We start from the raw sequence: 25,762 nt of genomic DNA, 5'->3' as shown, positions 1-25,762 counted from the left end.
ACTGCACCTGTAAACACCAAGGAGGTCTTCATGGACTACAGAGACGTGGTCGCCGGGCAGGACTACAAGTAAGACTGAAGCGCAGGGGACTTCGGCCCCCTCTCCCTACCATCCTACTATCCAACGTACAGTCACTAGAAAACAAAGTGGAGGACTGAAGGTCAAGGCTGCTTTACCAAAGGGAGATGAGGGAATGCTCTGTGTTCTGTTTCACAGAGACATGGCTCACCCCCAGCTCCCCAGACTCAGCGATCCAGCCTGAAGGTTTCTCCATCCACCATATGGACCCCATGCAGGCATCCGGGAAAGAGAGAGGTGGCGTCTGCCTCATGGTCAACTCTTTCTGGTGCTCAGACGAGGCAGTTCTGTCTAACTCCTGCTCTCTGCACCGGGAACACCTGGCGGTGAAGTGCCGCCCCTTCTACCTACCGAGGGATTTCACCTCCATCATCCTGACCACGGTCTACATCCCACCCCAGGCAGACGTCCATCTGGCACTGGAGGAGCTGCAGGCCGTGGTCAACAAGCACCAGAGGGGTTTACCACCATAGCTGGGGACTTCAACAAAGCTAACCTGAAGAATCGCTCCCTAACTTCCACCAACATGTCTCCTGCAGCACCAGAGGATCAAACACTCTTGACCACTGCTACACGACCATCAAAGATGTCTATCCCTCGCCCTCACTTCGGAAAATCAGACAACCAGAATTAGAATTTCATCAAACAAATCAAGAACACATCGTTTTAAATATTGAATCAATCTACATTGCATAGATGGACACAAAATGCTGGAGTAACTCAGTGGGTCATGCAGCAACTCTGGAGAAAAGGAATGGGTGACTTCGGGTCAAATCCCAAATAGGTGACTTTCCGGCCTGAAACATCAGATTCTATTTCTCCAAAGGTGCTGCCTGAATTACTCCAGCATTTTGTGTCTTATCTTTGGTATAAACCAGCATACGCAGTTCTTTCCTACCCATTTTAAGCCCCTGTCCTACTCAAGAGTCCCTGGCATGCTAATTACGCGACCTCGTCGTCGCGTTGAGGTGCATGGGTATCGTGGGACCACAATACACCTGTGCACGGACATGCTACATCATGCCGGAGGCGCACGAAGATTTTGTTTCCCTACAAAAACCTGGAGCGCCGCGCGATCCCGCGCACAACTCCCTACCCCTCCGCGCTTCTCCATGCCATCGTCCTGCGCGGCCTGTGTGCCACAACGCGAAAACGAGGTCGCGTAATTAGCGTGCCAAGGACATGTAAGTGGGACAGGGGCTTTCGATGTTAGTAGCGCTCGGAACTTGAACAACTTAACTCAACATACCTTCTTCATGTTTGCCCCAAGCTGTGGATATGGAGGCCGGTTGACACGGTTCCGATCTACTGGCACATCGACATTCTCGTATAGCTGGAATATTACTAACGCATCAGTCAGATCACTGGATTGAATAAAAACAGCAGACGGGGCGTTTTCACATGTATATCCACACAAAATAAACTTTCAAATAAATAATGATTGTAGGTGCACAAGCTGAACATGGTGGTCAAGGAAAGAGCGTTTACGTCACGGCCCTGTTTCCACTAATCTTTCCACCAGCACGCACAAGACAGACATCATTGTATGCAGATGCCGAAAAGTGTTTCGCCTCTAGCTGAACAACTTCTAATCTTGTTTGTGAACTCAACAAGAAGAAACTGAATGTCAAATGTATGACATGAGCAGGGATAACACATGTGGTCCCTCAAGTTTGCCTGGCCAATACGATCTTAACTTCAATTCCGATTTTCCTGCCGGTCCCCCCACAAGCCTCTACTCCCCTGCAGATCATGCAACTGAGCAAAGACTGATGGTGCAGCCAGTAATGCACCATGCACTATAGAAATGCACTGAGTTACACAAACGAGATAGACAACGAAAAGGCATATCTGATGCATGCACAAATACCAATTAAAAGTTTAAGGATAGACTGATGACAAAGTTTGTGATTAATACAAGATGTAATGAGAGAAACAACAGTGCCCTCCATAATGTTTGTGACAAAGACCCATCATTTATTTACTTGCCTCTGTACTGTACAATTTGAAATTTGTAAAATTAAAAAAAAAAAAAAATCACATGTGGTTAAAGTGCATATTGTCAGATTTTAATAAAGGCCATTTTTACACATTTTGGTTTCACCGTGTAGAAATTACAGCAGTGTTTGTACATAGTCCCCCCCAATTGGGCACCATAATGTTCGGGACATAGCAATGTCATGTAAATGAAAGTAGTCATGTTTAGTATTTTGTTGCATATCCTTTGCATGCAATGACTAATTGAAATCTGCGATTCATGGACATCACCAGTTGCTGGGTGTCTTCTCTGGTGATGCTATGCCAGGCCTGTATTGCAGCCATCTTTAGCTTATGCTTGTTTTGCAGGCTAGTTTTCTCTTTGGCATTTCAATGGCATGCTCAGTTGGGTTCAGACCAGGTGATTGACTTGGCCACTCGAGAATCGACCATTTTTTAGCTTTGAAAAACTCCTTTGTAGCTTTAGAAGTATGTTTGGGATCATTGTCTTGCTGTAGAATGAACCGCTGGCCAATTAATTTGGAGGTATTTGTTTGAACTTGAGCAGATAGGATGTGTCTATACTCTTTAGAATTCGTTATGCTACTTCCATCAGCAGTTGTTTAAGAAGGAACTCCAGATGCTGGAAAATAGAGGGTGAGGCAGCATCTATGGAGTGAAGGAAATAGGCGACCTTTCGGGTTGAGACCCTTGTTCAGACTGAAGAACTCCATCAGCAGTTGCATCATCAATAAAGACAAGTGAGCCAGTACCTTAAACATCCATAACACCCCCACCACCATGTTTCACAGATGAGGTGGTATGCTTTGAATCTTGGGCAGTTACTTTACTCCTCCATACTTTGCTCTTGCCATCACTCTGAAATCGAAGTTAATATTCATCTCAACTGGACACAAGACCTTTTTCCAGAACTGTGGTTGCATTTAAGTACTTCTTGGCAAACTGTAACCCTGCCATCCTATTTTTGCAGCTAACCAGCGGTTTGCATCTTGCAGTGTAGCCTCTGTATTTCTGATCATGAAGTCTCCTCAACAGTGGTCATTGACAAATACACACCTGACTCATGAAGAGTGTTTCTGATCTGTCGGACAGGTGTTTGGAGATTTTTTTTTATTATAGAGAGAATTCCACTGTCATCAGCTGTGGAGGTCTTCCTTGGCCTGCCAGTTCTTTGAGATTATAACGCTCACCAGTGCTCTCTTTCTTCTTAATGATATTCCAAACAGTTGATTTTGGTAAGCCTACGGTTTGGCCGATGTCTCTAACAGTTTTATTCTGGTTTCTCAGTCTCATAACGGCTTATTTTACTTTCATTGGCACGGCATTGGTCCTCATGTTGATAAATAGCAATAAAAGTTTCCAAAGGTGATGGAAAGACTGGTGGAAAGACTAGGTGCTGAGAACTCTTATACCTGCATTAAGGAGGCAATTAAACACACCTGAGTAATTACAAACGCCTGTGTAGCCATGTGTTCTAAACATTATGATGCCCTGAAATGGGGGGGGACTATGTATAAACACAGCTGTAATTTCTACATGGTGAAACCAAAATGTATAAAAATGGCCTTTAATAAAATCTGACAATGTGCACATGTGTTTTTTTTCCTATTACAAATCTCAAATTGTGGAGTAGAGACACAAATTAATAAATGATGGATCTTTGTACCAAACATTATGGAGGGCACTGCAAATTGGGTTTTGGAAGATTGCTAATCTAATGAAAGTCAAACTTTAGAGTGTTATTAGTTATAATGGCTTAATGCACTGATAATACTAAGATTTCTGTCAACGAACTTCAAGGTAATGTTGTCTGTTAAGGTATAACATATAACTCAATTTTGTAAATGTAAATGTAATACAAGATGAATTTTCCAATATACCTTTTGATACCAGCCACATTTCTATTTTGGTACTAAATATCAGCATCATATGTAACAGAAAAGGCATTAACTAACAAACTGGGTGTCCTGCTGTTTCCTCATTCAATACCCATTTCGGATGTACTATTAATTTTGATACTCAGGTCACTTATTTAGTGTGGAACCAGCAAAGGTCCAGGTTTTTTCCATGTGATAGCTATTTAATGGTGAGCTCCACCATTCCTCGAATAACAGATCGTTTCTTTACCAACATTCTTCTTCCCTTCCACACTACAATGGCTTATGAATTAGTGCAAAGATCCCACTTTGGGAAGTAGTCTTTCTAACAAAAGGAACATTCAGGTACTCCACTCACTTTACTTGGAATATACCAAGAGAAATGGAGTGAAATATCATTGTCAGGCAGCTTCTTTTATCTGGATCAATACCTATACACTTCTGTAGCCACTTAAATTTCAATAGATGGCAACAATATGACCGATTTGCCATTCTATTAACGAGAAACCAAAACCCAAAGTAAACTTGTCTTACCTGTAAAGGTGATTGACAAAGGGACTCACCCCCTGCGAATTCATCCAGTTCCTGAATGTTCTCTCTTCCCTTGATTCGCCTAGAAACACAAGAATCATAATAAAATAACTGAATCCAAGGTAAACTTCCTTACAAAGATTTGCCTAAAAATAGAAATGAGTGGAAACAACCCTGCAATTTGTCCAGGTAGTTTGACTGGTCTCTAGTCTGTGCATAAAACAGTTATCTCCTACTAATAACTTTACTAATGACTTCCTACTAATAACTAGCAGTAAGCCTAGATAAAGCCAAAATTGATTATAATTGGGATAGTTGTAGATGAGTCTGCGATTCGTGTTATTTATACATATATTTATGTTATTTATACATAAATGCTGCAACTTGAAACCAGAGGCATATTTAGTCATACAGCAGGAAACAGGCCTTTCGGCCCAACATGTCCCATCTACACTAGTCCCACCTGCCTGCATTTGGCTCACAAATCTCTAACCTGATCCTACCCACATATCTGTCTAAATGTCTCTTAAATGTAACAATAGTACCTGCTTCAACTACTGACTCCAGCAGCTCGTTTAATACACCCACCACCCTTTGCGCAAAAAAGCTACCCATTGGGATCCTATTAATTGTATCCCCCCCCCCCCAAAAAACCTTTAGATGGAGAAATCCCAAATTTGTCAGCTAAAATCACAGCACATGAAGTGGTCATTTGGTCCATCAAGTTCAGTGCAACACCAAGATCACACTTTGCACTTTAACTCGGGTCCCTGGAGTTGTGAGGCTGCAACACTAAGTAATCCACCACTGTGTCATAATAGATTACCCCCCTCTGGTTATTCCCAGAAAATGCGAGAAAATTTAAGAATCTCCAACATTTAGTCTTGCATGCATAGTACAACATGAATCATTCTATGTTATCAAGATCGATTCCTGACAGACTAGTGGAGGCAACAAGCCAATGTCTGCTGCAAAGTTCAGCCACATACATAGAGTCTGGAGTTTCTCACCGAGGGATTAACTGGCTTTCTGAAAATTGAATTTTCCACTCAATTGAAACTTGCATTGGCATTATAGATGTTAGACTGCAATTGTGAAATTAGATTGGACAAACTCACGGATTGTTTTCTCTGGAACTTTGGGAGCTAAGGGAGGATTTTGAGAAGCGAAAGGGTAGATAGTCAGAACCTTTTTCACCCCTCAAGGTGGGAATGTCAAAGACAAGAGGACATAGCTTGAAGGTGAGAGGGGCAATTTTTTTTAAAAGGTGATATGCAGGCAAGGTTTTTAATTTACAGAGTGCTATGTGTCTGAAATGCACTGCAAGGGGTGATGGTGGAGGCATACAAAAGTGTGTTTTGGATAATGTGGAGGCTGAGGAGATTAGTTTAACTTGGTATCATATTCAGCTCAGATATTTATGGGCTTATGGTTCTGTTTCCATGCTATATTGTTCTATGTCGTGCGGTATAAGGTGAAAATAACACCAAGCACTTTTCCGTGTGGAGGCTTAGGTGATTATACCAAATGTGATATTAGGTAAAGGATCCACCACAATCTGAATACTGGGTGATATCCTCAAATTGATTGCCATTTCATCAATTAGATTCATCAATAAATATGATTCTGAGAGCCCTCATCGTGTTCTCCGAGTGAAATAGCTATTATACTGGATTAACAACGTTCCATTGTGATGGCGTTGTTAGGGAATATTCAGGAGTTATGGATTGGAGATATTTATTAAAATGAGAACCAATCTTCAAAGTGGCAAAACAACCCGTTCACACATTAACACGCTAGGATACTTAAAGGGTATTGAAACCAGGCATCCGGTGGGGGGGGGGGGGGGGGGGGGGGGGGGGGGGGGGGGGGGGGGGGGGGGGGGGGGGGGGGGGGGGGGGGGGGGGGGGGGGGGGGTGGGGGGGGGGCATATCAGTGTCAATAAGAATAATAGGAGTGTCATGTTAATTTGCCCTCATTGAAATCACCATGAATGGATCAGGGAAAACATCAAGTTGCAATTTCTTGTATTAATATTTCATTAAATGTAAATCCCTGTCTTTCAATACAATTTAGCTGGTCATTTAATATCCAGCCCTTTGAATGTCCAGGGAGCCGTCCCTCAACACTGCAGCAAAAGAGGACCCCCCCCCCCCCGGGGAACAAAGGTGGATGGGCAAGGAGAGAGACGTGACGTCCAAGGAAGGAGGCCTCCAACAGCCTGGAACAGGCACCACTCATCAGAATAGAGAATAGTGGCAAAACATTACAGCTCTTACTGTGGGCTCAGTAGACTATTTCTGTACACTTGCAAATCGAGGTTCGGGGTATGGCAATACTCTGCTGGACCATTTGCATGAAAAAGATGTTAGCAAATTGCACACGAGACAACAAAAGCACCCATTGACCCATTGATAAGAGGCATATTTTAAAGAGCCATATTTTGGGGCTGAATTCTATTGCCAGAAGTTTAGACCATCCATATGAATTACTTTGTCCCAGCAAAGATGTTTGAATATTCCAGAAAATATTGGCAACTTCTATGTACTCCCATTGCAAATGTAATTCCGCAATAGTACCCTGCCTACATTGAAAATTTTAACTCCTAGTAGATAATTATTATAGCCATTAATACTGTAGTTAATAGTTTATTGTTGACTTTGTGTTTAAACATTTATTTCTTTGTTCAAAACCACATTTTGAAAAGAAAAATAATACAAATTAATGGAATCAACTGTTTAAATAGTTTTTCAAAGACATGATCATTTAAAAATGGAAGCAAAGTATATTACATTGAAAAATGCACTGCCGATACTACCAATTTGACATAAAAATGAAAATGCTGAAGATACTCAGGAGGTCAGGCATTGTTTGTGCTGTGAGAAAAAGTTATAATTCAGGTTTGATGCATTGCAAAAAATTGAAACATTAATTCTGATTTTGTTTCTGAAGATGCTGCCTGACCTGCTGAGTGCCTCCAGCATTTTCCCGTTCTAGATAAATTAAAATATTTTTTTGTAAAACGCAAACAACTTATTTAAATCACACATACAAATTGCAAACAGAAAAATGGTATGAAAAATTGGTTAACTAAAATTTAATGATGCATTATTTGAGCAATTGAAAAAAATTCTAAATTCAGAGGTTTTATTTTAAATCTGAAGTGTTCTAAATCTAATCTAAAATAAGGAAATTACAAATCTAATTATCTTATTCTATTTCTCCAAAAGGAATAACTAGTTAAAGTTAAAAGTCAAACTTAGAACATTTTGAAAGAAAAATGTATTACATAAATACATAAAGCATTTCATTGCCGATACGGGGAACTGCGGATGCTGGTTTACAGAAAAATTCAGTGCTGGAGTAACTAAATGTGCCAGGCAGCATCGCTGGAGAACATGCATAAGTAATGTTTCAGGTATGGGCCCTTCTTCAGACTGATCTACAAGGACAAGGACGAACAGACTAAAAAACGGTTTCTACCCCACTGCTATAAAAGCACTAAATGTAGCCGCCAAGGAACGCAGGGGCGATACAGACTAAGGGACTGTGGTAACTGAAATCGACAGAAGGATGGAGGGTTGGGTGTGTATGCGTGCTTTGTTCGTGATATTTATTTAGTTGTTTATCTTTAATATTTTACCTTGTATGTATCGTTAGCTTTTAGAAATGTTTGAATGCTGCACTGACTGGCTGACATTTTAAATTTCGTTGTACATGGTTCATGTTACAATGACAATAAATAAACTATTCTATTCTATTCTATTCTATTATGCAGGCAGGAAGAAAGCTGGAAGAGAGGTGGAGATGAAACAGTCTAGTAAGGTAGATGCGGGGTTAGACAAAGGCCAGAGATGAAAAAACAAAAAGTACAAGTAAAGGAGATAAGGACAGAAGAGGTGCAAAGAAGGGAATATAGGTAGAGGGGCAGTGGAGGATGCTTAAAAAGGGAGAAATGGGTGTGCATCTAGGTGAGGGGGAAGGAAGAGAGGGGAAAGGGAGTTGAAAGAGGGGGAGACGGGAAGAGAGGAAAGGGTGTTCATTGTGTAGGGTTATCCAAAAGACCTTTAGAACCAATTTGTTATCTTTGAAAAAATTGTCACCATTGTAAGGCAGGAAAAGGGACAGCCAACTTGCAACCAAACTCCAATAAACAGCATTGTTGACAATTACCAAATAATGTGCTTTGTAAAATATATTGACAACTAAATATTATTTGGGGCACTGGGGATGGGAAATCTATGATGCAGGAAAAAACACTTCAGCCCATTGCATCTGCACTGGTTCAGAATAATTTGCCAGTCCAACCTCACCCCCCAGCACCAAGGCAAAGATTTATAGGTTGCTGCTCATGTACACATCCAGCTACTGTTCCAATGTGGTTTCTACCTCCCCCGTCCTTTCAGAGAGAGAGTTCTGGATCTCTATCACCCTCCATGTAAAACATAGTCTATCTCCCTCCTCGCAAACCTTTGACAGACTGAATGCCTGGCTCCTGTTTCTCACCTCTGGTAGTGAATATTGGCTGCCCCATTCTCTCCTCAGCCTTCTCGGATCCAAAGAAAACAACCCTTGCTGATGCATTCTTTCATCATTAGATACAATCTTTGCAACATCTCTCTGGCACAATCACATCTTCTGTATAATGCATGACCAGAATGGCTCTCACTGCCACAGAATCACTTTACTATTTGCTGAACCAGGCAAACATGATTCCACAATCTTTGAATTCACAAGTGCTACCAATCAAGCCAGAGCTACAACTTATGTTCAGTAGACATCAATCATTTTATTTTAAATCACATTTTTAAATAAAGGGACAATTAGCAGTGGGAAGATAAAATTAAGTGCTAACTTACGATCAGGTAAGTATTTTCCAATGACAACAGGTACCAATTTGCACTTCCATGGTTTAAGGTGGGGTGTAAGAGGTTAGATGGGAACAGAGGAAGAATTATTTCCACCGAGTGTGTGATTGGAATTTGGAACGCATTACTTGAGAATGTGGTGCAGGCAGATACTGTACTCCTGTTTTTAAGAACAATCTGAACAAGACTTAAAATGCCATGGGATTGTAGGCTTCAGACAAGTACAGTGGGCCAAAAGGGCAGTTTCTGTGCTGAATTACTCCTGAAGAGAGTATTATGAATTAACTACTTAGATTAAGTTTCTATAATGCATCCTTAATTTTAGTTGTATATTGTGTATAGTTTCCTCATTATCAACATACTGCTGTACAACAGCATGTTTCATTAAGTGTTGTGTGATTGCATATCAATAATTCAACGTCAAGAATGCTTCCTACAGTGCATTCAGAAAGTATTCAGACCTTCACTTTTTCCACATTTTGTTACGTTACACACCCTTATTTTAAAATGGATTTAATTCTTTTTTTTTGATCATCAGCTACACCCAATACCTCATAACATAAAAGCGAAAACAGGTGTTTAGAAATTTTTGGACAGTAATTAAAAATAAACTGAAATATCACATTTACATAAGTATTCAGGCCCTTTGCTGTGACACTCAAAATTGAGTGCATCCTGTTTCCATTGGTTATCCTCAAGATGTTTCTACAACTTGATCGAGTTCACCAGTGGTAAATTAAATTGTTTGTACATGACTTGGAAAGACGCACACCTGTCTATATAAGGTCCCTCAGTTGACAGTGCATGTCAGAGCAAAAACCAAGCCATGAAGACGAAGGAAATGACGACCTCAAGAGACACAATTGTGTCGAGACACAGATCTGGGGAAGGGTATAAAACAATTTCTGCACCATTGCAGGTCCCGAAGAGCACAGTGGCCTCTGTCATTCTTAAATGGAAGAACTTTGAAACCACCAGGACTGTTCATAGAGCTGGCCGCCCGGACAAACTGAGCAATCGAGGGAGAAGGACCTTAGTCAGGGAAGTGATAAAGTACCCGATGGTCACTCTGACAGAACTCCAGAGTTCCTCTGTGGAGATGGGAGAAACTTTCAGAAGGACAATTACATCTGCAGCACTCCACCAATCAGGCCTTTATGGTAGAGTGGCCTGAAGCCAGTCCTCAGTAAAAGGCACATGACAGCCCACTTGGAGTTTGCCAAAAAGCACCTAAACAAGATTCTCTGGTCTGATGAAACCAAGATTGAACTCTATGGCCTGAATGCCAAGTGTCACATCTGGCAGAAACTAGACACCGCACTAGTCACCTGGCCAATACCATACCTACGGTGAAGCATGGTGGTGGCAGCATCATGCTATGGGGATGCTTTTCAGCGGCAGAAACTGGGAGACTAGTCAGGATCGAGGGAAAGATGAACTGAGCAAAGTACAGAGATCCTAGATGAAAACTTGCTCCAGAGCGTTCAGGACTTCAGACTGGGGCAGAGGTTCACCTTCCAACAGGACAACAACCCCAAGCACACAGACAAGACAACGCAGGAGTGGCTTCGTGACAAATCTGTGAATGTCCTTGAGTGGCCCAGCCAGAGCCCAGTCTTGAACCCGATCGAATATCTCTGGAGGGACCTGAAAATAGCTGTGCATCGACGCTCCCCATCCAACCTGAGCTTGAGAGAATCTGCAGAGAAGAATTGAAATTACCCAAATACAGGTGTGCCAAGCTTGTAGCGTCATACCCAAGAAGACTTGAGACTGTAATCGCTGCCAATGGTGCCTCAACAAAGTACTGAGTGAAGGGTCTGAATACGTACATAAATGTGATATTTCAGTTATTTATTTTTAATTATTTTGCAAAAATTTCTAAACACATGTTTTCGCTTTTTTATTCTGGGGTATTGTGTAGATTGATGATTTAAAAAATAATTTAATCCATTTTAGAATAAGGCTGTAACGTAACAAAATGTGGAAAAGGTGAAAGGGTCTGAATACTTTCCGAATGCACTGTATCTTCCCGAAACTGCTACTGTCAATAAACAGGTGAGCTGCCACAATGAGAAGAACATTGGTGACATTGAAAAAAAAACTATACACTATATGATGTCTTGTATCATTCAATGTTTGGTTTCCATTCATTTTCAAATGGCTTTGAAGCCCCAGAACCTTTAAATTGAATGTTTGCTTTGTAACTTGTTTTGATTTTTTTTGCACATAAATGCAAGCACAGATTCACGAAAACTCCTCAGCCAACATCACTCAACAAAACAAAACTAGAGCAGTTTCCAGGAAAGGCATCAGTGAAGAACTCCTGGAAACTGCCCAGCTACCAAAGCAAATGAACCAGTGTAGAAATTCATAAAGATGGTCTGAAAGAAAGACCAGAAGACTTGGAACAATTCTTAAGACTGTACCTACAATAGGTGGGGTCAATTCTGTGGTCACCAGAGCAGAATCAGAAGGCAAAAAGAAAGCAAAACAATGCAATCTTTGAAACAATAATATATTTATTAATCCAAACATTCAGATAATCCCTTCATCAAGCCACCATAACCTATTTGTGGATACAAAAAAACTGCAGATGCTGGTTTACAAAAACAAAACGCCGGAGCAACTTAGCGGGTCAGGCAGCATCTCTGGAGAACATGGCTAGGTGACGTTTCGGATCGGGACCCTTCTTCAGACTGAATTTGTGATTGGCTGTGTTCTCTTGTGCTGGCAAAACGAGCTGCTTATGGAAATGTTAAAATATTTCAAAGCACTGCAAAGAACTAAATTATTAAAGTACTCAAAGTTCATTAACATAAATTGTGTGATGAACAAGAACTGTAGCTTTAGTTGCTTCACCAGCATTAATGAGGTGAACACTGGCATTGGCTGCAGTGAAGATTGTTGCCTCAGGACATCGGAGAATATTCCCTGTTCCAGACTAAATGGTACCAGGCCAGTGGACCATTACGGAACATAATATTAGCTGAGTATTAAGATTACAACAAAGAACAGTGCCTCTAACAATGTAGCACTGGAATGTCAGAACACATTGCTTAAAGTTTCTGATTGTGGTTTGGCAGCCAAGTACTTAACTCTTAATGAAATGTTTATAGGGATTTTTCGTAATTGAGATAATCAGTTTTGAAACCACTTTCGACAGTCAAGGTCTCTCCAGTTCATCCTGTTCAACCAAAATACGCAAGGAAGTTTTAACACCAATGTGCATGTGGTTGAAGGCAGGAATGGCCTCCATTTTAACGAGATATTCAATGTTTGCTTTTAATTGAAGAAGGCCAACTTGGATAATTGTTTTTTTTACATTTTTTTTCCACAAATCTAAAAGACTGTCAACCATGTAGTTTTATCATTCATTTTGTTCACAGACTACTGGCCATTCCTGTTAATTGCTAGGACATACTAGGCAGTGACACGTGATGGTAAAACATGGTTGATGGTTTTTTTAATGCTGATATGACTTGACACATGTCTGCATTGTTGCCATTCTAATTTCAATATAGATGCATGTGCATGACAAGGAACGTTGATTTAAAGTTTGATTTAATTCAGAGATACAGCAGGGATTCAGCCCACCAATTCCGTGCCGACTAACACTAGAGACAATTTATAGGTCAATTATTCTCTAGACCTGCACATCTTTGGAATGTGGGAGAAAGCCAGAGCACCCAGAGAAAACCCACAGGGAAGAACGAACAAACAGTACCCATAGTCAGGATCAAACCCAGGTTTCTGTGGCTTTTGGGCAGCAACTCCACCACTCCGCCAGCCAAAAGCACCCATTTTTGATAAGCTGTCCCTCTGCACCCATCGGTGATGCTGGCTCCAAAGGGTGAGGAGCACCCAACCATCGACTCATGGCCCCAGCACCCAGAATCACCTTGTGTCAAAGGTTTCAAAAAACGGCTGAGATAGTAATATTTAAAAAGCTATTCAAAGTAATAAATAATTTTCATTAAAATCCAAAAGGGATGTAGGCTCTAACAAATAAATTTAAAAAAACATTAAAATACTGTAAAATAACAGGACAAAAGTAATACACTTGAGTTTTGCCAGAGCTAGCCACGCCACCATGGAGCATGCCACACCTTCTAACCTGCCTTCTCGTCAAGGACAGACTCTTTCCAGATACAACTTAAGCATTGAAATAGTCTCAACAGCAAAGTGAGATCCATGCCTTTGGTGGATGGAGGCAAACAGCAGCATCACTTTAGTGTGAACAGGATACTGCACACAAAGTGGTTGCGCTGTGTGCCATGTCACATAGTGTGCACACAAAGTGGTTGCTATGTGTACCATGTCACGCAGTGTTGCTTTATCCCATTGGTTATTGATTGCTTATCTCAAATATGCAATCAGAGTTTTGAATTTCTTACATTCTCATTTATTGCTTTCCAAAATATACAACTCAAACATTTAGAGTCTGCTATAGCCCGAGCTGCTTGCTATCTAACCCACTGGTTCTATTTTATATCTTGGAAACACTCTTCGGATCACCTCTTATATTTCTGATTTCACGGGATTACTACCTTAGCTTGTGCAACACTGTTGGAATTTCAGCCTCTAAGTCCAGGTATCTTTAAATAAATCTATATTGACTTGACAACAAATATATCCTTCATGAGACCCCAAAATGCCCTCAGTATTCCAGATGAGCTTTGTAAAGAGTAGAAACAAGGAACTGGAGTAACTTTTTTCCCCCTCCGAAGTCACTGTTCCAGATTTTGCTATATAAATGTCCAATATTCAATGATCATACCTTCCAACAAAGTGAGGTCGTACTGATTGTTTGTTTTGTGCATTCCTGGATACTTGTTGAAGAGATTGGCTACAAAGGCAAGGTTGAGTTTGGGATTCCCACTGACAACATCAGCTGGTGTGACAAACTGTCTGCAGCCCAACTTATCAGCTTGCTGTAGCATGCATTCTGCCCTTCTAAAGTCATCCTTTTCCTGCAAGATCGTGAAGAGTGCAATTAGATTTCAAAACCATTACCTTAAAAGGAGAGGAATGCCCAATTAAAGGAGAACTTACATTAAAACCAGCCATATCAATCTCGATCATCATTTCACTTCCCTCTCCACTGGCTGCAATCTGATTCAGTAAATGGAAATAAGCCTTGGAATCCTAAAAGAAGGACATCAGAACAAAGTTGGACTTCATGGTTAAAAAAAAAAATCACACTTTACAGTTTAAGAAAGAACACACAGCTATTTATTCTAAAAAAGAGAAATTCTGGTCACACCAATAAATGTTACCCATCTTTTGCTTGTAATATTAATTGTATGAATCACTCTTGATAAAACATTTTGTGTTGTCGGCACATTAATGATAAATTCATCAGCCCGTGATGCTCTGTGCATGTCCGCGCAATTCATTCTGTGGTTTTCTAAGTAAATCGGGATAATTATTGTGAATTTTTCTCATTGTCTAAAATATTGATAATGAACCATAATGAACGGGCGGGAAAGTGGAACAGCGGTAGAGTTGCAGCCTTACGGCACTTGCAACGCCAGAAACCCAGGATTGATCCTGACTACGGGTGCTGTCTGTACAGAGTTTGTACGTTCTCCCCGTGACTGCGTCGGTTTTCTCTGAGATATTTGGTTTCCTCCCACACTTCAAAGACGTACAGGTTGGTAGGATAATTGCCATGGTACAAGTATAAAATTGTCCCTGGTGTGTTTAGGATGGTGTTCTTATGTGGGGACAGTGCTGGTCGGTGCGGACTCAGTGAGCCGAAGGGCCTGTTTCCGCCCTGTATCACTAGACCCAATTTACCGGAAAGATCCCGACCCACCTCTATCCCGAGCTAAAAATGTCCTTTGCCAGAAAGAATCATAGCTTCCTATATTCATTGGCTTGCTGCCTGTCTAGGTATCCTGTCAGAATGCAGTCTATCCTGTGATAAAGTTTTTCTTTTCAAGGATAGGACATGAAACTCACCCTATTTACGCGACTTCCTCAGTTGAGGAAAAATGAAATCCAACTTTTAAAATTACTTGACAGATTTATATAAATATATAAATCATGTCATACGTAATTAATTATACATGATATACATATACACACACACACACACACAAAAATTGTAAATTATTACCATGAATGCAAAATAAGTAATAACCTGATATCCAGGAATAGTGAATGAGGTTTTAGGTCAACTTTCCCCAAGTTAAGGCTGCTAAAGCAAAATAGAGACAACTAAAAAGATCAGAAACAAACGTAGGCCAAATTATTGCAGAACTTTTAAAACCAAAGTCTGAACCCAACCCCTCGAGTCCTTTTTCTTCCTTGACTTTATTGGAAGGCATCGGTGATTGTACAGTAAGGAGGGGCAATGAGTCTAGAATGAACTCATTCTAAAAGTGTGTAGGAATGAACTCTGGATTAGTCTGAAGAAGGGTCCCAACCTGAAACGTCACCCATTCCTTTTCTCCTGAGATGCTGCCTGACCGACTGAGTTACTCCAGTATATTCTGTCACTCATTCTAAAAGGTTATGGGAAGTCTACTTGTAGAAGTAAAGAACTGCTTCTACACAATGCTGGTTTACACAAAGTTGGTGTAACTCAGCAGATCAGGTAACATTTTTGGAGAACATGGATCAGGGATTTTTTGGGTCAGGATCCTTCAGGCTCTACTTGCTTAGTTCTCCCACTGAATGCTGCATAGCAAAGGAGGGTACAATTAGTATGCCGACTCCTCCAAAAAGTTGAAGGTTAAAGATAAAGTTGACTGTGAGAACTATAGGCAGATGACAAGAGATTGATCAATCCTTGAAAGTTTGCTCAACGATGTTAATGATACTCTTTTCCAGTGCGCTTCTCTCAATAAATATTTGTACCAGTCATCTTTTCAGAGATGCTACCAGCCAGTTGGAATTTACTGTGCCAGATTATCAGTGTGAAGAATGGGTTTCGGCTCAAATTGGCCTTTTGAGTAATTAGCTCTCTATCCTGATAACACACAAAATGTTCCTGCCAAGCCATCCTGGAAGAACAGAGCTACCTAACACAACAGAATCTAAGAATCACCATGGCAGAGAAGGAATCCATCTGGTCAATCATTGTGCGCTAGATCTCAGTCAAGCACCCCTGTTCCTCTGATCTTTCTCTGGACCCCTGCAAATTATTCTCCCTCGTGTCTTCCAATTATCTTTCAAAATCTCCAATTTCCACTATACGGATAGGAAGAAAGTTTGATCACTGCAACTCCATGCAATGAAGTTTGCCTTTACGATGCAAAATTTTAAACTCTGCCCTTAAACCAAACATGTAGATTCAATTCAGTTTTAGTGGTATAAAAGTTCAGTGAAAATACTGATACCTTAATGTCTTGACTGAAGTTGGTGATTTTTTCATACTCTGCGTTTTTAAGATGGTAGTTGATCCAACGTAGAAGATGATCTTCGGGCGAGAGTTTCAACAGCTCCTCTAGCTCCTCACCTTCCATTAACAGACCAATAAGTGCTGGAATCAAACAGCCAACAGCATTAATATAGTGCAAATTCAAAAATGGTATGTGCACAAAAGCTTATCACACACATAACAAATTCATATTTAACATGCAAAAAACCCCCAGAAAAAAATGTATCAGATAATTATGAATGACTTTGGTTACCAAACAGACTATAATGTTGGAAATTACATTTTCAGCATAAAAATAACTTCTTCACTCTCACGTACTCCTCAGTACTCAACTCTCATTACTAACATGGTAAAGTTATTGAAAAACTTCTTCAAGGAGACAGCCTTGTTGTGCCAGAGTGTTTGCAGCAATGATAAAGCCATAAATGAATGTCTTCTCATCAAGCTTACAGCACCGTGAATGCATGATCAAAACATGGAATTATGCAATATCCCTTTGGCTTTTGATCCTGCACAAAACGATAACGCTTATCCCATCTAGCACAAGCTTCCTTTAGAGTACATATCTGACTGTCAGATGAATCTATGCGCACCATCCACTCACCTTCATTCCGAGTGAGCTCAATATCAGCGAACAGGCCGATCTTTATGATCTGCCACAGAAGGCCCAGTACCAGGTGGTGTCTCCCTTCCTTGAGATCTTCTGCACCAATGTTCACCACAGTACAGCCGATAGCAGACGCAGAGTTCAAAGCGAGGTTGAGATTTTCCTAAGGGAGAATCAATTAGAATCCCAACAAACATAATGTTATCAAAACATCAATGCTATAGGTGAAATACTCATTAAGCAAGAACAAGATCCAGACATTTCCTTGGAATGGTCTAAGATTTCTTCTGGTGCATCACTGTCATGGAGAAAAAAATAAACACAGCAGACAGTGAAGCAGGAGGGACAAAAGAGAAAGTGCTGGGGAATTAATTGACCGATTGAAAGAAACAGCAATGATGCAGGCCTTTGACCCAACGTGTCCACACTGACCATCAACCACCCGTTCACAATAGTCTACATTATCTCATGTTCTCATTCACTCTCTATACATTAAGGATAATTTACCGAGGCCAATTAGCCTACAAACCCATTAGAAATAAGGCAAGGGAATCATAAACTGAAATTAGGTGGTGCATTACCCACAGATACAAATGAAAGTAGCAGAAATCATTTCATCCATGTTAAAAGCTACAGTTGGAAGGATTGTACTCACAGAAATTGTGAATTGAGTCAGCTTCTTCTTATTAATTACTCGCTCATCAATTGTGTCCGGCTGGGATAAGTTTATCATTTTGCTAAACAGGGAAACAGATGTTTGACAGGAAGTTACATTATAAACCAAAGTTGAAATCTCCATCTCGACACCAAGTACCATTGATGCAAGTTCAAGATTTACTTCCCAGAAAGTGTGCTCATGGCACATATGTAGGAGGCACAAGAATCTCACCTGGACTATTGAAGAGAAAGGACCTCTGATCTTCAAACAAATTGTCCCTCTCCATTCTGCACATTGTTTCAGAATGCTGCTTCAATCAAATCAAAAAGGTTATGGGCTTTTGACTGTCCACTCAGCTTTTTTGTTATGTCCATAGAAAATCAATAGGGAACAAGATGCTAATTTCCGAGTATGAAAATGGCCATAACTTTTTTATTAACAAGTGAATTAGTTCAGTTACAAATGAATGATGGGATGATGTCTAAGCCTCCTGATGACACTGACATGTGGGCCATTAGCAGAGTATTGTTGGATGATGAGGTGGGAAGGATCAGGGAGAAGCAAAATCAGGAGCAGCTCAAGTTGAGTTGAGGAAACGGGCAATGAAGATAACCAGGAGGGTCGAGTCGATGGTATGGAGGAAGGGGATATTTGATCAGACAAGGGGCGATTAGACATAAATGTTGCCGCAACGGAGACGTGTGGCTTTTAATCCTCAAATAGTCGCTAAAGGAGGGGCACATGCTTCTGGGCTCACTAATCGTCTAACCGGACCTCAGTTAAATCCCCCATTTCCACATGGAAAAATTATGGAATCTGTGTTATAACATTTTGATTCTTAGCAACTGGGTCAGTAGCATGCGTCTACCTTGCACGCTGTGAAATTCCTGTTAATTCAAGGTCTAAATTTCTGTGTCTATTTTTAATTATCTCAAAATTAAACCTTATCCATGAAAACGTATATGATAAATACAAAACAGTTCATGGTTTTCTTTGCATTGTTGTCTAGTCTGGACATATACAGGATTGTTATGTTAAGTCTATACATTCAAAGTGTTCCAAAAGCAACAGAAGCATTTGTGGCCTCTTTGAACTGTACACCTTTGTGGGGCTGATAAAAAATGACAAGCGGTAGCCTCTCAGTACCAGTGGCAGCGGCACCTTTGATCCAGTCCTTACCCACAAAGCCCTTGCTTTGACTTCACAAAGCCTCAGTGCAACCCTTGGCGTGTACAGTCCACCCTCATTATTACAGATCTGTCGATAATGGATATAGATTGTAGCGGAAGGAGCGTCCCCACGGTAATTAGACACCACTGTCCCTTTCAGAACGCAGGCTGCAGGTAACCCCGTGGCAGGGTATGGAAATCGACAAACTGCTTCTATCGACACTAATGCAATGATACTATTAACGAATGTAACAAACAGCCTTTAGTATTTTTAGCTTGCAATAACAAAAATATATTTTTAATTATTAAAAATAATTTGTATTTGAAAACAACTCGTTCTTTCACAGAGTGACCGCTCAGTGGTTGGAATGAATCCCTTACTGTTACAGCGGACAATCGGCAATAATGGACACCATTCCCCCCCCCGGGATCCGTTAGGGTTATCTGTACTCCTGCAGCCTGATCGCAGCCAACCCAAAACATCAGCTATCCGTACCTTACGCGGACGCTGCCTGATCATTAAATTTGTCCGGCACTTTGTATAAAGCAGGAAATAGTGACTACACTAAAACCTATTTTTAAATCTTGCATTCACTTGCGGCATCTCATTCTATAGGTGGTGTAAAGAGCATCTTTCACCGAGTTGATGCTCTTTCAGCAGCCCTCAATGTGTGTCTTGTTATGGTCCCCTGAGATTAGAGGCTGACCATATTGAGACGTTCATGTGCCTGACCAGCCTAGGAGCAAAGAAACAGCCCAGGATCCCCACTGCCCTCAGCAACCCTCCACACAATAAGACATCTGAAGGCTAGCTGATCAAAATAAACGTCAAGCACTACTCAGCAAATATAGCTCGAGCAAAGACTAAGACTATCGTTTAAAACTAGAAAATGCAAAACTAACATCTCAAGCTTCAATATGGTTTTATTTTTATCATCGCAACCAAGAAAATAAGAAATTAAAAAAGTTACCATAGGAGAATTCCATCACCAACAGCACTAAAGAGACGATCATGATTATGGTCCATGGGAATCAAGTGTTTGCAGTCAGGATCACCTTCCAATGCTTTGTTGATCCAATTAACAAAAGCAACCTTTTCTTCCTCTGGAATTTAATATATTCAGTCATTTCCAGTTATGTACATACAGCACAGTAATTAGTGAGTTATCCAGAACAGAGTCATGTGAAGTAAAACAGACAAATATCTTTGGACAAAATCACATTTTATAATGGTCATGGGACTGATACACAACAGGGACACTATGTATACACAAGTCCAGGTTGAGAAAATAACCTCAGACCTCAAGGCCAAAAATACTGCCAATGAATCGAGAGCAAATAATATCGTTGAACATTATTCCTCACAAAATGTAATCCAATATTAATCTAATCAAATAATAATCTAATACCACACTACCACTGCATCAGGTATTAGTTTATTTCTATTCACTTGAGAAAACTACAGGAAACAGTATTAATCATTTCTCACTCCTGCAAAAACAGTGGGAAAAAAAATCCTATTAGCTTTTATTAAATATATTATACATCACATAAATGCCCTTCCATTTTTACTGAGGATCCTATATTTCCAAGAATATAGCTTTAATTCACAAGACGCCGCAAACTATTTGCCATACGAGCTACAATATTGTGCAAATCAAGATGCAAGAAGCTTCAATGTTTTTATAAGTTCAGAACATTGTCAAACACAAAAGAAACATTCTTGCCACCTGGTTCACATCACTTGTCTCGGTTATGAGGTAAATTATTCTAGTTTATAAAACACTACTTCAGAGAGGCTACCATGTACTAGATATTCAACCCTAGCCTGAAGAGGGAGCTGTAGTGTCTTTAAGTTGTCAATGTATGTTGAGCTGGAGGCATTTCCCATGTTGTTGTTTTTTTTACATAGGCAAGAACACTCCCACTAGCACAATGCAAAATTTAAAAGGCTTGCCTTTTAATTCTTGACAATTACTTCTTCGAACTTTAAGTATCTTGGAATTTATTTATTTATTTTTTATAAAGAGGGCCCATTTCTCTTAGTTAGACCATGAGACATAGGAGCAGCAGTAGGCCTTTGGCAAGTCTGCTCCTCCATTCGATCATGGCTGACCTATTTTTCCCTCTCAAATCCATTCTACTGCCTTCTCACCGTAAACTTTGACGCCCTTACTAAGCACCAATCTGTCAATCTCCACTTTACAAATACCTAATCACTTGGCCTCCACAGCAGTCTGTGGCAATGAATTCCACAGATTCACTGCAATCTGGCTAAAGAAATTCCTCCTCATCTCCATTATAAAGGCACATCCTTTTATTTTGAAGCTGTGCCCTCTATTCCTGGACTCTCCCACTACTGGAAACACCCTCTCCACATACACTATCTCGGCCTTTAATGTTCAAGAGACGAGAAGTTAAAGAGAATAACTTTACTTCATTGGGCACTTTACCATTTAATACAGTGAAGAGGAAAAATTAGGAGACAGGGAAGTTCAGATGCAGGAATCCTGAGCAAAACACAAAGCGCTGGAGTAACTCAAGGGCAGGCAGTATCTGTGGGAGGAATGGAACTCAGCACATCAATCCATCTGATGAACAGTCCCAATACAAAATGTTGGCTATCTATTCCTTCCACAGATGCTACCTGACCACCGAGTTTGTCTGGCACTTTGTATAAAGCTGGAGATAATGACTACATTAAAACCAACTATAAATTATTTCCTGTAGAAATAATCTTGTCGTCTGCACGAGTTCAAGACTGAGTGGTCAGGTGCTTCACAGTGATTTGACATACCAAGAAATTTTGCTTCTTCCTAATTTTAAATAGAGATTTTAGGCTTATGTGCTCCACAAGTGGTCACAAAACACACTGCACCCTCTCACTAATACTGCCTTGAGTCAGGGATGTATATACCAAAGCACAAAAGTAGGAAAGAAGAAAATGGCTGGCTCCTTCGTGGAATTGGTTGACACAAGTGTCGAGAGTTGGGAAAAGTGGGGAGGGAGACATTCCTATTGATGTAGGGGATGTGTTGGCTCAGATATCCAAGAGGCTAGTTCCTTCAAAATTAAAAGTCAAAAATACCTTTGAGTTCATTTTTGAAGGACTACTGATTAGGTTGCTCAAGGCCAAAATAAATCAGGTGGCTGGTTGCAGAATTGGGTCTCTAATTGCTTTCACAGAACAGTACTGGAGCAGGCCCTTCAGCCCCTATCAAATGTCATGCCAAATTAAACTAACCTCCTCTGAGGGCATGTGATCAATATACTCCCTTTTCCTGCATTCCCATGTACCTATACATAAAGTCACTTAAAATGTCACTAAGGTCAACTTAAATGCTTTTATAATATTCACCTCAACCATCTCCTCTGGCAGCTTGTTCCATATATCCACAACTCTGTATGGTCACCCTTCCAGTTCATATTAATTCTTACCTCTCTTACATTAAAACTATGTCATCTAGTTCTTGATTTCCCTTCTCTGCGTAAAAGACTGTGCATTCACCCTATCTATTCCATAATTGCCTTTGAAAAGACAGCCACAATATGAGAGGGGGCAGGGACACAGTCTATCTCACAAACCAGACTCCCCATCATTGACTCCATCTACATTTCACGCTGCCTCGGAAAAGTAGCTCGCATAATCACAGACTCGTCCCACCTCAGTCAATCCTCCTACCTCCCATCTGGCAGAAGGAACAGAAGCTTGAAAGTGTGCACTACCCGACTCAGGAACAGCTTCTTCCCCTCTGTTATTAGACTTCTGAATAGTTCTTCCATAAGCACTGTCCAATTCACCTCTACCCATTGTGGAAAATTGATTTTGTCTATACAACCGATGTTCTACAATGCTGAGAACTATATTCTGCACTGTATCTTCCCATTTGCTCTACCTATTATAAACATAATTTTTCAAACATCCAGTTAATTAATATTTTAGCACAGAAGGGGGTATTGATGAATGCAAAATAGGTACGTGTAGGTATAGTCACAGAGGCTTTACCAGAACTGTTCACTATTGTGGTCAACATAGCCTTTGCCAACATAACTTTATTCAATACATTCCAATCCAGTCTTAGATTCTTGGATCTATCCACACACACTGAAAATATTCACTTTCTCTGCTATGAATGCTATCGGCAAGTACAACGATATTTATTACGTCATACTCCAAATATCCAGCACAACGTCACAACCAGTCCTCCAATGTAAAAAAGAACAAAAAGAAAAGCTCAATACAAGACTAAAATATTTCAGAAACAGTCTTGTTTTGCCACTCAGGTGAGCCATTGCATTAGGCAAGGCTCGTAATACTGTGGTATCACAAAATTAAAATGATTCATAAATGACAAAGAGTTAATTTCTTCTACTGGAAAGGTCACAGCAATAAGAGATTTTACATTCAGAATCAATACTACAATAGTGCTGCAGCAAAGGAAAAAAAGCATTATTCTCAAAGCTAATACCAAGAGATTAGAAGGTACAATTAACTCATTGATTATTTATGCAGACAGACTTCCATAGAGGCACGTGTCTTTTTTAATACAGCACATAATGTGCCCATTAAGCTTGCCAATAATAATCATATTGGAAAATAAAAGTCATATTTCCATAGGTAAGTATAACAAAGAGAATTCAAAACAAAGAGAATTAACCACTTTCCATGAGCTACAAAAACGCTCAATTAAATTTCCCCATAAATAAACTTCCAGATGCTGTAAATGTGCCCCCGACATGACTTGATGAATTCCACAGAACACACTGCTCGGTTGTTTATTATTCAACCACAGCTTCAGTTATCTTCTCCTCCTGTATACCGTGGCAGACAGTGTCATCATCTTTGGCTAAAGAGAAATCTCCGAATTCCCATGTAATAGAGGTTTCTTATGTATTTTCAATGTTCCAGAGGCGGTACATAGACAAAAATAAATTGCGCAACTATACATCTATAAGGCGTGCTTACACATTGCAGGGAGTTGTGGGTTGTGGAAGAGAGAAAAAGAGGGGGGTGGAGAAAAAAAAAAAGAGGGAGAGAAGCAGAGGTGAAACATTTGGAAGGCATTTATACAAATTAGAATGTGTTTCCATCAGATTGCACTTGCAGTGGGATCCCTTTGGCCAACACCAAAGAGCCTCATTACATCATTTAGACATAGACCTTCAGATAGACCCTGGGAAGCAAAAGTGCCAAACTACTGCCCATCCCCTCCTCCAACATTGATGGATGGACACATCAAGGAACAAAATTCTTGAAATTCCTAGCATGTACCTTGATAGGAATGCTGGGTCCCTTCACTGGATCGATCAGACAGGCCACCAATAGCACAAATGCCCTCTTTTTTGTTGATGACTTTTCGAAAAGTTTTGCTGATCTCCTTGTCTTTGAGATCGTGGAAGACCTGAAATTAAAATACAGAAGTCGATTTGGTAGCGTCTATCTGGAGCAATAATACAATGAGTAGCAGTGATGAATGAAGATTCATTCAGTTTTATTTTTAAACACTTAATTAACAGATATAAATTAGGAAATATTGTTTGATACAACGCTGCAAGATAGTTCCAAAACTTCATTATTTAAGCCTCTCCACTGTCTCTCATACATAATTTCTTCAGTCTTTCCCATGTCTACTCAAAGCCTTTCCATGATAGTAAATAACACTTTGCTGAGAATTATTTGTTAAAATCAAACTATTTTCAGTCAAGATGGAAATCAATTTGTTTAGGAAGGAACTGCAGATACTGGTTTAAACCCAAGATAGACACAAAATGCAGGAGTAACTCAAACAGCAACTCTGGAGAGAAGGAATGGGAAACGTTTCAGGTCGAGACCCTTCTTCAGAAATCAATATGTTCCCCCATTCATCTGTAAGAAGGGTTCATGCAAATTTGAATCGATAAGGATGACATATGGTGGAGGTCCTTTCTTTATTACTGTCCATGAAATAATCACTGGAAAACAAGTGCAAACAAAACTCCCACTTCTTGCCAGAAAGGTTTCCCAACTTCAGAGGCGGAGGCAGAGGCAGTGGCAGAGGCTTTAAGTGAACATCTGAGACACACAGATAAGATGAACTTTGAAACATAATACAGGTAAATATATAGGCTTTTGAATGAACAGCACAGGAATAGGCGTTTCAACCAACGTTACATTGGGCAAGTGAAGAAAATGCAAATGACAGTAAAAGCCCTGTCCCACTATACGAGTTCATTCAAGAACTCTCCCGAATTAAAAAAACAAATCAAACTCGTGTTAAGCACGTAGAATGTACGTAGCGGGTGCGTCGGAGCTCGGGGATGTCTCTTAGTGGCCATTACCGTAAATCTCCAAGTTCGAATCAGGGCAAACTAGGGAGAACTCTTGAATGAACACGTACAGTGGGACAGGGCTTTTAATCTGAAACTTGGTGACAATGTACCCTATCGCAGGCAGTGCCTTTCAGGTACCTTTCATTCTCAGAGTAAAGAAACATACCTCAGACATGCCCTTTAAATTTCTACACCAAGGCTATACCCTCTAGTATTTGGCATTTCCATACTCGGAAAAAGATTCGGACCACCTATCCCTCAATTTTACATACTTCAA

General features: G+C 40.3%; 1 protein-coding gene across 1 annotated transcript in view; it reads right to left on the bottom strand.

Moving 5' to 3' along the window:
• The window catches only part of LOC129703313 (plastin-1-like), a 78,472-nt gene that overhangs the window by 9,314 nt on the left and 43,396 nt on the right, over positions 1-25,762 (bottom strand). The window contains exons 4-12 of the mRNA XM_055645672.1: positions 24,449-24,578; positions 20,148-20,280; positions 18,005-18,086; positions 17,347-17,512; positions 16,702-16,844; positions 14,408-14,500; positions 14,133-14,325; positions 4,488-4,566; positions 1,328-1,442 (exon numbers count right to left, since the gene is read on the bottom strand). Coding sequence (XP_055501647.1) covers positions 1,328-1,442; positions 4,488-4,566; positions 14,133-14,325; positions 14,408-14,500; positions 16,702-16,844; positions 17,347-17,512; positions 18,005-18,086; positions 20,148-20,280; positions 24,449-24,578 — 1,134 coding nt within the window. The remainder of the gene's footprint in view (positions 1-1,327; positions 1,443-4,487; positions 4,567-14,132; positions 14,326-14,407; positions 14,501-16,701; positions 16,845-17,346; positions 17,513-18,004; positions 18,087-20,147; positions 20,281-24,448; positions 24,579-25,762) is intronic.

The sequence above is a fragment of the Leucoraja erinacea genome, chromosome 14 (genome assembly GCF_028641065.1).
Source record: "Leucoraja erinacea ecotype New England chromosome 14, Leri_hhj_1, whole genome shotgun sequence".
Taxonomy (NCBI): Eukaryota; Metazoa; Chordata; class Chondrichthyes; order Rajiformes; family Rajidae; genus Leucoraja; species Leucoraja erinaceus.
The sequence above is the reverse complement of the archived record's forward strand: the minus strand, read 5'-3'. Positions and strand labels throughout refer to the sequence as shown.